Source organism: Rhea americana, unplaced genomic scaffold (assembly GCF_003343005.1).
Source record: "Rhea americana isolate MKP2758 unplaced genomic scaffold, rheAme1 scaffold_160, whole genome shotgun sequence".
In the NCBI taxonomy this organism is placed as follows: domain Eukaryota; kingdom Metazoa; phylum Chordata; class Aves; order Rheiformes; family Rheidae; genus Rhea; species Rhea americana.
This window is the reverse complement of record NW_028185706.1, coordinates 1,998,643-2,012,010: the sequence shown is the minus strand read 5'-3', so window position 1 is coordinate 2,012,010 and position 13,368 is coordinate 1,998,643. Positions and strand designations below refer to the sequence as shown.

General features: G+C 40.4%; 1 protein-coding gene across 1 annotated transcript in view; it reads left to right on the top strand.

Annotated features, from left to right (window-relative positions):
- The first annotated feature begins 74 nt into the window (after nt 1–74).
- Nucleotides 75–13,368, top strand: part of DTL (denticleless E3 ubiquitin protein ligase adapter) — a 24,159-nt gene continuing 10,865 nt past the window's right edge. Inside the window, exons 1-10 of the mRNA XM_085300152.1 lie at nt 75–201; nt 1,232–1,330; nt 1,663–1,724; nt 1,816–1,936; nt 2,550–2,615; nt 3,704–3,819; nt 4,664–4,737; nt 6,006–6,109; nt 7,080–7,184; nt 9,768–9,880. Of these exons, the coding sequence (XP_085156278.1) occupies nt 165–201; nt 1,232–1,330; nt 1,663–1,724; nt 1,816–1,936; nt 2,550–2,615; nt 3,704–3,819; nt 4,664–4,737; nt 6,006–6,109; nt 7,080–7,184; nt 9,768–9,880 (897 nt within the window). The 5' untranslated portion in view covers nt 75–164. The remainder of the gene's footprint in view (nt 202–1,231; nt 1,331–1,662; nt 1,725–1,815; nt 1,937–2,549; nt 2,616–3,703; nt 3,820–4,663; nt 4,738–6,005; nt 6,110–7,079; nt 7,185–9,767; nt 9,881–13,368) is intronic.

The window sequence follows — 13,368 nt, the reverse complement described above, 5'->3', positions numbered from 1 at the left end:
GGCAGCCCTGCCCGGCGGCGGGGTCGCCGCCCCTGCCGCTGCCGGTGCCCTTAGAGCCGCTTTGTCTCCCCGCAGGTCAGGCCGCGGCGTACCCCCTGCAGCACCTCCTGGACAGCTACCAGTGCAGGCGGGAGGATGACCACCTGTCTCACGGGGAGGTGGGCATGCCGGTTCCTCCCTTCGGCTGCGCCTTTTCTGCAGGTAAAAGCTATCTTCTGAACGGCCGTTTTAGGGTCCCGGCTGTGGGTACTGCGCAGGCACGTGCTGGAAGCGGGCTTTTTTCTAAAGTCTCATGACTTGGTTTCACAGTTTCTTGCTGCCTCTTTCATACAAACATGCTTTCTTACATCCAGGAAGAAGCGAATTACACGGTCAGTTATAACAGATAAACTTCTAGGCCAGAAAAGACTTGCAGCTTTTTTCAGGAATTCATGAGTTGGAGTGCTTGTCCATTAAAGTAAGCTGATAAGAGTGTAATTGCGTGTAGATGTGATATAAATCGGATCATGGAGATCTTATATACCCTAATGGAAAACATTCAGTTAAAGAACTAGCTGCAAAGCATGTATTTTAATGGCTTTCTATTTCAGCTTTGTCCATGTCTAGGTTTGTCCTCTTGATGTACAGCTATGACTAGATTAGGCTAAAGATTTGAAAAATTGGTCTTTGTGCAAAATACATAAAAGCTGGAGAAGGATGAAGGATAGTGAGTGGCAATCCAGGAGCAGGATCTTGCCACTAGATGTCCGTCTAGTGCTTCCCTCTGATAAATGGGATGAATGAAGTAAGCTTGGGAGCATAGGTCTTTGGTCTTTAGGTCAAAACTCTCTCATTCACAGGAGGAGTTTAGTACTAGCATGAGCTTATACCTTTCCCTCAGTTGCTTCCTGCTTTTCCAGCTCAGACCCATATAAAGCACTGGGGGTTGTGGAGGATGAGTAGTAATGATATGAAACAGGAACTATCATAGCTGCCAAAAGAGGCTTTTTATGTAGGAATTGGCTCTTTGAGCCACTGGATCTCCTGTATATAGTAATTCTTGAATGGTGTGTCTAGAAATATTGCTGACAATATTTCTGCGTTTTGCAAATGTGAACTAATGTGTAAATATTGTTTATTTTCACAGTAATCTATTTGTTCTGTACTCTGTTCAAAGTGTTTGTGGCCCTTGATGGAGAAGGGATGGTAATGAATTATCTACTTAATACACATAAGTTTCATTTTCTCTCAGCCCCAGATTTGGATCATGTCCTGGCAGTTGCAAATGAAGAAGGATTYGTAAGGCTGTATGACACTGAAGCTCAATCTAGCAGCAAACTGATCTTTAAGGGTAAATATTACATAGAATATGATATTTATTTGATGTGATGAATATATGATATACTGGAACCAGAGAAAGCTTCTTCTAAGTTGTTTAAACATAAATATGGACAGTACTTGCATCCTTTCATATCCTTTCATGAGTGTTGTTTACAACAGTGTGAGTATATTCTTAGATTAGCAGTACTAAATGAATAGTTCTATGTTGCTTTTTATGCCTAAGGCAAGCTGTTGACAAGTAACAAATTTTCTGATTTCAATGTCTGATGTTCTTTTGCATTCTGCAAATGCCTTTACACGGCAATGCACTGAACTCGTCTTGACTTCTCTTTTTCTTGTCAGAATGGCAGGCTCACTCAAATGCTGTCTTTGACCTTGCCTGGGTACCAAGGGAACACAAGATTGTAAGAAGTCTTTTACCATCTAACTTTATTTTTAACACTTTGGCAACTTGCTGCAGAGAATGACTAAAGCTTTTTATTCTTTCCTTTGAAGGTCACTGCTTCAGGAGACCAGACAGCCAAGGTGTGGGATGTGAGAGCTGGAGAGCTTCTTGGCATATGCAAAGGTCACCAATGTAGCCTCAAGTCAGTTGCTTTTTCTAGGTTTGAGAAAGGTAAATGTTGACGTTTCCTGCTCCTCTGTTTCTCCTCTTCTTTTTCCCTAACACATCAATACTTAGGAGAGTAAAAAAGAACTTTAGAAACCAACACGCAGTGACCTAGTCAATGAAGCAAAACTAACTTGCTGGAACTTCTTTTAGGAATAGAAGCTGTGTTCACTGTTAAGCTTTGCTATTTTCTGGAGAAAATATATTATTATATTGCATATRTTTATATAATATTGTATTATCACAATTTATCTTCACTTTGAGGAAGTTGGAGTAAAATTAGGGCCTTAGATGKCAGATCCTAGTGGGTGATCCAATGCTAGTATCTGCCCATTTCTGGTCTTGGACAAGTTTAAGACATGGTATTGGAATAATTCAGAAGCATGTAAACATTCTTTTCAAAAGCAGTTCTTTTAGGAGTAGTAGTAAGGAAAGAGTAGGCAGAGTAAGGAARGAAGTCAAAAAGTGTTGCAGAAATCAGACCTCAATTCTGCATATCTTGGATTGGCATCCCACGTGTTGCAGCAGAAAAGCCAGAGSCACAGAGGTAGCATTGTACTGGATTCAGTTAATTAAATTAACACTTTTGCATGCTAATAGTTCTCTCTTTTTCTCTCAGCTGTCTTCTGTACTGGAGGCAGAGATGGAAACATCATGGTTTGGGATATCAGATGCAACAAGAAAGGTAACTGAACTTTGAGATATTTATCAGAAGGGTTGAGTATCTTGTGCAAGAAGTAATACTCAAATGTTCTTGTTAGACTGAAGCTTTTGCCATTTTGTAACAGTATCAGATTTGCAGCACAAWCTACATGCTGTCCTTATAATATGCTGTGTATCAGAAAGGAGATGCAAGAAGCACAAAATACGTCCTTGGGTAGGACACCACTGAGATAGATTGGCTGGGTGATTGTGATTAGGGCAGAGACATCTGGAGGGATGAAGTGAAGTTGAGAAACCTTTAGCCAGAGTAGGAAGGAGAGCAGAAAGCACAAGAGCAGAGGAGCTTGTGATTCCTGGGAGCAATTGAATGTATTATGGGAATACCTGCTGAGAGCAGAGTGAGCTACAGGGCTCCTGCTCCTCTTTCTGCTTGCTGGAGAAGGTCTGTCTTTTTCTTCGCAGATCATGCCCTTAAATCTCTTCTCAGTTCCCTGTTCTGTCTCCAGCAGTTTCCTGGCGTGTGCTGCCAGTGTGTCTCGTAGTTTCATCTCTAGCTCTTGAGCCAGCAAGTGAGGGAAAAGGGAAGCTGCACATGATGGGAGTGGAAGGTACAAGGGGGGAAAAGTAGAAAAGTCACCATCTTCTACGACAAAGCTTGCAAAGTATTCAGTTTCATAAAGTGAGGAGTACAGGGCAAAAGGATAAATACAAAATGAGGAAATAGAGTGGAAAAACACTGGAAACCTTCCTGTGAGTGTAGTTCTGCTCTGGATGAAATCTGCTGAACACTCCTAATCAGGATGCATGCTGAAGGCTGCAGGGTAGCGATTTCCAAAAGCAATTTGGCTGTACCAGTTTTAGCTTCAGTGGCCAAGTTACACTGACCGCTGTAATTTTGTGTAGCGTTAAGTTCCTGTTTTCTGTTGTATTCTTCTCATCAGGATCACATGTAACTAACAATTTTTGTTTTCAGAAGGCATTAATGATATTTGAAGGTCAATCTCAGCCATTTTTTAGGAAGTTTTCCAAACTGCTGCCTGTTTAATGAAATGATTGTAAGATCATGTTGGCATGGAAGCTATTAATTGAAATGTCTTTGTTTTCTTTCAGATGGATTTTATAGGCAAGTGAATCAAATCAGTGGAGCACACAATGTGGTTGACAAGCAGACTCCTTCAAAAACAAAGAAGAAGAAGCAGAACCTGAAAGGACTTGCTCCTTTAGTGGTAGGTATCTAGGAGACAAATAAAATGTTGGCCTCTGTTTGGAGGACAGTGTTATGCATACTAGTCTTCCGAAGAAATTGCAAGAGACATCTGGCTTAAATATGGTAAATGCTTCAATTTATTTTTGTAGAGACATATTTTTGTGTSATGGTCGCTTGCTGTAGCTAACTTCAGGCGCTGTTTAATTGTCTAACAACCCACATCATTGAAAGCCATTGCTATATATACATATATGTGTGTGTGTGTGTGTGTATATATAGCATATATACAGCATATACACATATATATATATATATGTGAATGCCATATGAAAATATATATATGTATTTTTTTTCCAGAGAGGAGAGATGGCCAGCATTTCTTTTTTGGGGGGAGGGAGCATTCAATTTTTTTTCTTCCAAATTGACCATACAGATGTCTGCCTCACTGGAGTAAAGTCTRGGTTTATTTAATCTATTAAGCCTTATGATGAAGGCAGCTCTGGTTATTGTCAGCAACTGAAGGATATAATCTTAAGKTTCCACTCAAACACTTGCCATTCAGTGACAATTTCACTGGTGGAGAGGTTTGGAGGACTGATGTGTCATGAATGGCATCTGGTATTCCAGCTTCTCCTGCTGTAGTGACTACCTTGCTGGGGAGCATGAAACTTATTCAGACAGTAGAGAGAAACCAAGAGAATTAAGCTAGTTCTAAAGGAAAACTCAGTCTGGCCTATGGCCAAGAGGAGTGTAGATTGTCTCTGGCTGAGAGGAGGTTTCCTCAATATTCACTTGGCCTTAAACTRAGAAGCGGATCTTGCTGACCTTGAAAGAAAACAAACAGCTTTTTCTTCTCCTTTAAGGATTTCCAGCAGAGTGTAACTGTGGTGCTGCTTCAGGATGAGCATACTCTTATTTCTGCAGGAGCTGTTGATGGGTAAGGAGGGAGGATGCACATTTTTCTGTGCTGTTCTGCATGTTCTTTGTAGCAATTGGGAACACAGCCCTCTGGCTCACATTAATYTTCTGGGTATTTTGGGTTTGCAGCATGTTGTTTTCAAGCTTTGCAGGTGACATTGACTGTTCAATTCAAATCCCAAAGCTCCTAAAAGCCATACTTAGGCCCTGATACTCTGGCATACAGGTACATGAGATGTCTTCTGTGACTCTTGCAGGAAAGTCAGCTCTATCTGACAACTAAAAAGAACTTTTAACAGTACTGATGGTAACATTGCTTCTAAGTAAGCTCTTCTCTAGAATAGAAAGAAAAAGTTGTGTAGCTCAGAAATAGATGGGCCCCCCTCCCTTCTCAAAGGTACAGGGAAGCAATGGCACAAAGAAGTTAGGAGATATTTCTAAGATCAGACAGTGACCCACAAAGCTACAGTTACTACGAAGTACCTATATCAAATCAGCAGAGCTATGCTGCCAGCTTGCGTTACCTTAGCTGTATGCTGCTTTTCTTTCTTACTGGAGATTGCAGCACTGGGACAAATTGTGCTTATGTGGTAAGAGTTTGTCTGAGCATCTTAGCTGTGGAGCTGAAGGAGAACAGTTCATATCATCTCTATCTATTCTTATGGAGTTATTGGACCACAAGTAAACAAACTGTTGTTAGGCAGTGAGCTATTTTGGGACATTAGTGGGTGGCTGGTGCCTGGATATGTGTAGGCATGCTTGGGAAAATGTTGCCTCGAGTCACAAAGAATGCATTCTTTTAGGTGCCAGATCTGTTGCAGCATCTTGGAGCTTGAGCAAACTGCACCATTGATTAACATGGAGATTATCCACTTGGTTCTTGATTTTTCAGCAGGYTGCAAGTAGTCAAAGCCTTTCTGGGGATTGTGATTCCTCTGCCTACAACTCATGACAGAGGCTTGCTCCTGGAAAGCAAGAAAAATATTGAAGCAATTGTCAGAAGTATAAAGGCATCTTTGCTATCCTTTTTACCTGAGAAAAGTTGACTTGCAGGGTCATGTTGTATCTTGTGTTAGTTACAGAACACAATGCTGCCTCCTTATCTATACTCAGCAGAGCAATTGTTTTGCTTTCAGCATGTGTCTGCTCTAGTTTTGCTCACTTGTGTTTCTTATCACTGGACACTTCTCAGCAATGAGCAATCTGTCTTTCTGTACTTTTAGAAGGCTCTACCACCACTGCAAAGCAGATTTAGAAGCTGAAGACACTTGTACTTTTATATTTCAGTGTGATCAAAGTATGGGACTTGCGCAGGAACTATGCCACATATCGTCAGGATCCAGTGCCATTCAAGTCTTTTTGCTACCCTGGGACCAGTACTCGCAAACTTGGTAAATTGTTGGATAATGCATTTGCCAAAGTGCAACTTGAATCTGAGAAGTACTGACAACCCTATATCTTATCTCTGTGGGCAATTGTGTATCAGACTGACAGGTTCAGCAGGATTTTTTCATTGCCAATACTAAATTTTTAAGTTGAAGACTGAAAGTGCCCCATTTCTACATCATTATACAAAAGATTTTAAAAAGTCTATAGACTTTAACAGTGTATTTTCAGAAATGGAGCTGAAGGAATAATAGAGCTCAGTAGCTAGCATTTAATAWTTTCAGTGCACAAGTTGAAATCAGACTGAGCTCCTTTGCAAAGAGAACAGAAGGGGCTGGGTATTTACAACCCAATCTTTGAAAGCTGAGCAATACTTGAAGCTGTTTGTTACTATAAACAATGGTGTTCTTGTTTTTGCTGCTCTATACTTCTTTGTRTCTTAGCTCCTTACAATGCTGTGATCCACTACAGTAATTCCAGATGACTTGTCTAATCAGCTATCTTGATATCATGATTGGTATCACACTCAGGAAGATGAGGGAAATTCTCTAGGAGCTGGCTATGAAATAACTTACTGGCAAGGAAAGATTCTTCTTAATCTTAAATCACTAACAAATTAGAGAACAGCTTATTAAACTGAAGCATGAAGGTTTCTACTAATTTTAATTTCTCTTGCTTCAATTGGATATTCCTGTTATGCATTTGTAACTATCAAATAACTGCTTGCCTGTTGTCAAGGTGAGAATTTTCTCAAAAATTCACCCTGAATTGCCATGAGAAAATGTAGATATTGAGCTAGAAACTTTCCTTCTCTAGCAACAGCTCTGTCAAACAAATAAACTCTCTCAATGACAATCTCTTCTGTCATGGAAATTCTTTCAATTCTTTCTCTCTAAGCATTCATTTGATTTTTTTTTTCCAATAATGGTTTGTACAGAGTTATTTCTTACGAAGAACTTCTGACTTTGTCTTTAGGATATTCTAGTCTGGTTTTGGATTCCRCTGGTGCTAATCTGTTTGCTAACTGCACAGATGATAGTATCTACATGTTCAATATGACAAGCTTAAGGACCACTCCAGGTAAGAATGATATCTAGAGAAATAGCTGCAAAAAAGAGTACCGCATACAGCAAGGTACTAAACTTATCCACAAAACCAGGCATATTTAAAATCTAGCAGTAGGCAGGCTGGAACAGCGTTGCATGGATACAGACCTTTACTTCAAATATGGTCTTGATCAGTAATGAAAACATTTYAAGAACTGCAGGTGATTTGGTGGTACAGATACAAAGAGCTTATTCTCAGCCTTGAGAACTCATATCATGCAAACCAGCTTTGTAATTGCCACTTGTTGGAACCCTGCTTAGCAGTTCTCTTAAGCAGGCCAAAGATAYGGACTATCTCATCACCTTATAGACTATAGATAATTGGCAGTGCTAGCAAACATGTTACGGAGAGTAACAAGACAATTTTCTCCTTTGTAGTGGCTTGCAGGGACAGCTTGAAGGCATAAGAAACCTATTCCATTCTCATAAGTCTAAAACTGTCTGGAAGGAAAGGCATCTTTTACAAGAGCTGTTCATATTTAGCAGTTAGCCACACAAGTAAAAATAATAGCATAAGAATATACACAAGTGCAGATACYGATTCACTTAAATTGAGGCTAACAGTAGTTTGCATATTGACACTAGTTATCTTGTAAGGAATGGTTATATCCAGCTGTTATACATCCAAACCAAGTTTAAATCTTCCCCTTACTGACAATCTGATTTTGTTTTCTTTTTCAAGCTCTATTAGATGTGAATTCATGTAGACTTGTCAACCAGTGTGTWATATTCAGATATTTTAAGATATCACCCTCTTCAATTTAGCTTCTGCAGCAGATTTCTAGGAAAAAAGCATCTTCAGCTTTTTAGATTGCTTCAGTTCTGTATCTGTGACCTACATTGACAAGATGGGTTGCAAACTTTGATGCACTAAGCTGCTTTGTCATGGGCCAATGGATGCTTCTCAGAAAGCAGCAGATCTTAYTAGATGCGTCCCAGTCAGACATATGATTTAGTTTCCACTGCCTTTTCTTAGTCTTTCAGTTAATTGAAGTTAAATGAACAATGCACCCTTCTGTATGCTCTTCAGGAGAACAGTCCGATGGGAATGCTTCCAAAGCTGAGGAGTAGTGCAAATGTTAAATATTAATAGACCAATTGTTGGTTTTAACCCTGGGTATCACTGCTGAGCTGTGGAAATACTCTTACTGAGCTGTCCCCCTGGGAGAATGGTTTCTCTCTAAAGCACAGGACACTCTGCAATCTGCCTCTTGATTTAGTTTTTGCCCTGTACTGCCCTGTGTGTAATGGATAAAATCTGGAGAGAAATCTTGATTCACACAGCTGGATTAAAAATGTGTGAATTTTCAGAATGGTTGTAGGAATGGTGTGCTGTTCCTCCCGCAGAGGGCAGCACCAACCTTTGGGTTGGTGTGAGCAGCTGGGGAGGATGCTGGGCCTCTTTCCTTGACCGCAGCTACTCTTATCTAATATTGAGACAGCTTTAGTTTGAAGGAGAATGTGAGGAAATCATTCTGTAATAGGATGTGCCTGTAGGCTCCTCTTAGGAGGATACTCGCTGCTCTGTAACTACTGCRTTGAAAGAGCTGCAGGTAAAGATCAAAGGGTCTTTTGGAATCTGGCAACTTTTTGAAAAACACCAAAAGCAGCCATGTGGTCTCTGGTCTGTGAGTCACCTTCCTTGCCAAAAATACTATGGAAAAGGGATTGGATACCCTCCAACCATCTACTAAACTGCTGCTTTCTTGCTGCAGTGTCTTGGATCCTGMAATATTTGTGGTGTCAACACTTCTGAACTTCTTATGCCAGGGCTGGTAGAGGACAAGTCAGTCACACGTGGTGCTAAATTGGGAAACTTGCCCTTTCTACCCTGATAAGAAGTCTGGATGTAGTGTGGCCAAGTGCTCTAGATCCACATTCAGCTCCTGTGTTGGCTATTGGTGCTTCCGGTTCTTACAATACGAAGAACGGCTGCTATTCAGGGTGATGGCTTCAAGGCTTTAACAGGTCAGCTGAAGCATTACTGAGACTTTAAAAATAGGCAATAGAGAAGTGTAGTTGGCATAGTGTATGTTTTGTTGATGAAGTAAAGGTGCTAGCAGCAGGAAAAAAGCAGTAGCAAGTGCCTTTGTTGCTTTAGTGGAARTAGGCTTTAGCTATGTCTTCTATGTGGCCATCCCTGTTAATTTAGCAGGAGCTGTTAATTTGGCAGGATTGTGGCTACAGGAAGAAAAGACAAGAAATCTTAGCTAGTGTGCTGCTGGGGTAGTCCGGATGATGTCTTGGCCTGATATGGCCTACTGATACGAATGGACAAAAGCTTTAATAGAACGGCCCCTGGTTATTAATGCTATGGAGAGAACTGTTATGGGAAACCTGCTTTGTATCAGAAGCTACAAGGGTTCCCATTGAATAATACTTCCTGCTGCCTGGTGGCTGGGGCTCCAAGCCCTAGAGCAAGGGAGCAGCATAACCACTTTTTCTAGAGGATATGTGGCTAGGCAGGAAAAGCCTGTAAGATCAGCCCTGCTTATGTAACCAGCTCCACAGCTGTGCATTGAGGGGTTCCTTTTTTTTTTTATTTTTTGTCTCACAGTGGCCGTTTTCAGTGGACACCAGAATTCTACCTTTTACATCAAATCCAGTGTTAGCCCAGATGACCAGTTCCTGGTTAGTGGTTCGAGTGATTGCAACGCGTACATCTGGAAGGTGAGATGCTTGGGAGAAACCCAAGTTTGCAGCTCCAGGCTGGCTACCCAGAACTGCTCTGCTCTTTCATTTCATTTGCTTTTCACGTTCACATAGGACACTCCCTGCCTCCCGCTCCTACTTAACGCAGCGTGAGGTTAGCTCCTGGCATGTTGTGCCCAGACTGTGTTGCTGTCAAAGCTCGATGTAACTATTTAATGTAAAACAGAGCTAACCTCCTGCCATCAATATGTCTCTCATCACTGCTGCTTATTGCAAGTTGCAGATCTTAATCTGGTTTTAATGGGCATTAAAATCCTCTTTCAATCCTGTTGATTCAGCCAGCTATGACAAGTAGACAGTTTTTGGTTCATATTTAGCAGTGGAACGCATTAGCAAAAACCTAACAGTTTAATTGTCTTAAAGGCACTCTTTTTTTCCTTCCCTTTTTTCCAGTTCTTGCTTCAGACATAGCTTTTTCTCATGCTTAATTTACAGTAGTTAAACCCTTTGTATTACAGCAAGGGCTCAGTCAGAGCCTTCAGCAAAATTCCAAAGCACTGTCTGACAGCTGAGAGGCTTAGTCACTTGGCATCTTGCGCTGACGTGYAGGAAATGCAAATGTCACAAAGTTATTAGCAGGGACCTCAGAATGAAACATGCTTCGAGTTCTGTTCCCCATAATTTACAGCCATATGAGAACAGAGTGGACTTTATATCTGAAGAAAAATAGGTAGAAATGTGGGTGACTTTGTTTCAGATATTTTATAATTTTTAGGGTGCTGACTTGCTTACCCCCTTTTGTGATGAGTTCGAAAGCAAAATACAAACCTCAGAGCAGAGGGCCACTCTGCTGTGGTTGTGGTTTGAGCATGTAGTCTCTTTGATTCTGAACTCACTGTTCTTGTGAGTGGCTAGATTATACTCATGCTACTTCTGAGTAAGCAGTAGCATGGCTAGTGGTGTAATTGTAGCCTTCTTAATGTTGTGAGCTTGTTCAGCAAAAATACCTGTGAAAACTTGGGTTGTGCATCTTGCATTCACATGCTTTAGTATTTTCCTGGAACACAGACTGACCTGGGTTAGGAGCATTCAAGGACGTCATAACATCTTGAATTTAAGTAAGCACATTTAAAATGCATTTGCCTAGAGAAGACTTTATCGCTATCACATGTGGGTGACAGATGTTATTGCATATTTAGTTAATAAATCATCTGATGRTCATCTTTATTTTAATCCCATAGTCATGTTAGAAAGTGGGACTTTCAGGGAACTCGATCTCATTTCAGATCTGTCTTATCCAGAGACTTCTTAATTTGTTTTAAATGAAGGCAGGTTTTACAGAGACTGAAACGTGTCYATCTCTTCCAAGGATGAGCACTTATGCTGTGAAAATATGTGGTTAGATATTTCATGAGCAATTAACAGGTAATGTCAGAAAGAACTTAACGAAAAGTTCTAGCTCTCCATATTTAGAGAGGAATGGAAGGCAGAGCAAAGACGTTGTCCACCCAGATTGTTTCTTTGAGGAAATCTGGCAGCAGTGCTAAGTTGCACTGGGTCAATATTTCCCAAAGAAAATGCTGAATGGACAGGCATGCTGTTTCAGTCTATTCCACACACAACAGCACTTTCAGGCAATGAACATTTGCTTTGTGCTTTATTTTATTTTATTTTATTTTATTTTATTTATTACTAGTCTGATTAATGAACTGACTCTTGAACAACCCTTTGTTTATAAAAACCAATGAGCAGAGAAGTTTCTACAAAAATGGTACAAAGCTAGCATCCTCTGATTCCCTGGAAATAGAAAGTGTCCTTTATAGATATGTGCTTCCATAGTTCCATTCTCCTTTGTATCCTCTGGTATGGGCCACTCCAAGGTGATTGTATGAAGAAATCCTTTGGTCTGTTCCCATGTTCAGTTTTTATGCTTCTGTATCATCTGATGCATGAAACTATATGCACCACTTCATCCTGAATCTTGAAGATGGATACAACAGCTGTTTAAATGAGGAGGGTAACTGATAAAGCTTTATTTCCTAGGTTTTTCTACAATTTCTCATTTATTAATAACCCTAACCTCCCATCAATATCCTGTCAAATCAGGCAAAAAGTAGCATGAGTTGAGGCTAATCCTGACATGTGCAGGCTGGCCAAATGTCTTTGGCCAAACAATGGATACTGCTGTAATTATGCCCACTTTACACTGTGGGAACACAGTCTTCACAGTCTCCCTGGTAAGCGTGGAGCTGTTTCAAGATCAGTGCTCTTTTTCAGGTGTGGACCTGCTGGCCAATTTCATCCAAAAGTTGAAGTAGATAGATGGGTCCCCTCGTTGTAGAAAGCCTTGCTTTCTTAAGAAGCAAGGTTAAACTAAAGTTTCTAGACTCTTCATGACATAAGGAAATGCAAACCTAGAAGTTTTTGCAATTCTGTTTTTTCTAGCACCCAAGGAGAAAGATACACTTTATTGATAATGTAGTCTGGCCTCTTTCTCCTTCAAATTCTGATGACTGCATCCTCCKTTTTTTCACAACAGTGTAAATTAGGTATAATTGGTTTAACTGACACTACTGTACTGTGAAACTAGTGTGAGTGTAGAATCTGGCCCAGCAMGTGTAATTCTCTTTCTCTGCTTTCCTATCAACAATCAATGGCCACTAGACTGCTATTGTGTCTGTTATACGTGTATAGCAAGACTGCTATTAAATGTAAATGAAGGTGTTCTCTGCACCAAGCTCTCCTGCAGTGCATTCTCTAAATAGAGATTTAGTTTCCATGGTATTGCATGTTTTGGCAGAGGAGGGAATACTCTGAACAAGGCATTTAGTAGATAYTTAGTCAAGTGATTGCTTCTGCTGTGCCAGGAAAAAGTGGCCTATTACGATAAACCTGTTTATATCAGAACAACTTCAAGATTTTGAAGCTTCAATTTCAGCTTTGCAGGCTTTTACAGAAGGGGATCCACAAGAGAAACTTGTGCAAAAACCTGAAGCTTTCCCKGATGTCTTGCATCTTCCTTTGAAATCTATGTGCAATATCTCCTCTTTTCCCACACAGTAAAGAATCTGTTCATTCACTTAGTCATTTATGCAAATCCTCCTCATAATGTCACATCAGTAATGGTGACTCATAGCTTCAGAAAGCATTGCCTGCTGAAAGCATGCAAAACTTGGATGTAATCTGTTTGTGTGCATTTGAGTGTGTGTGTATGTTTTCTTCCTCAGGCCAACTAATGCTAGCTTCAGCTGTATCTCTCACTTCCGTGAGCTGCAACTGAAGATTCATAATAATACTGCAGAATAGGAGAAAGCTTTTTATGAAGGCTATAAGAGAAATGAGGATCAATTTAATAAACATGTGTGCTTTAGGGAGCTTTTTATGATCTCTTGAGAGGCTCTCTGATCCAGTTGATTGCCTGGAAGAAGTACTGCCACTTGACAGCTACACAAACACCAATTCTAAAGCCAGTGAAGATTCATCTATTGGATTTTTCTTTTTTTTTT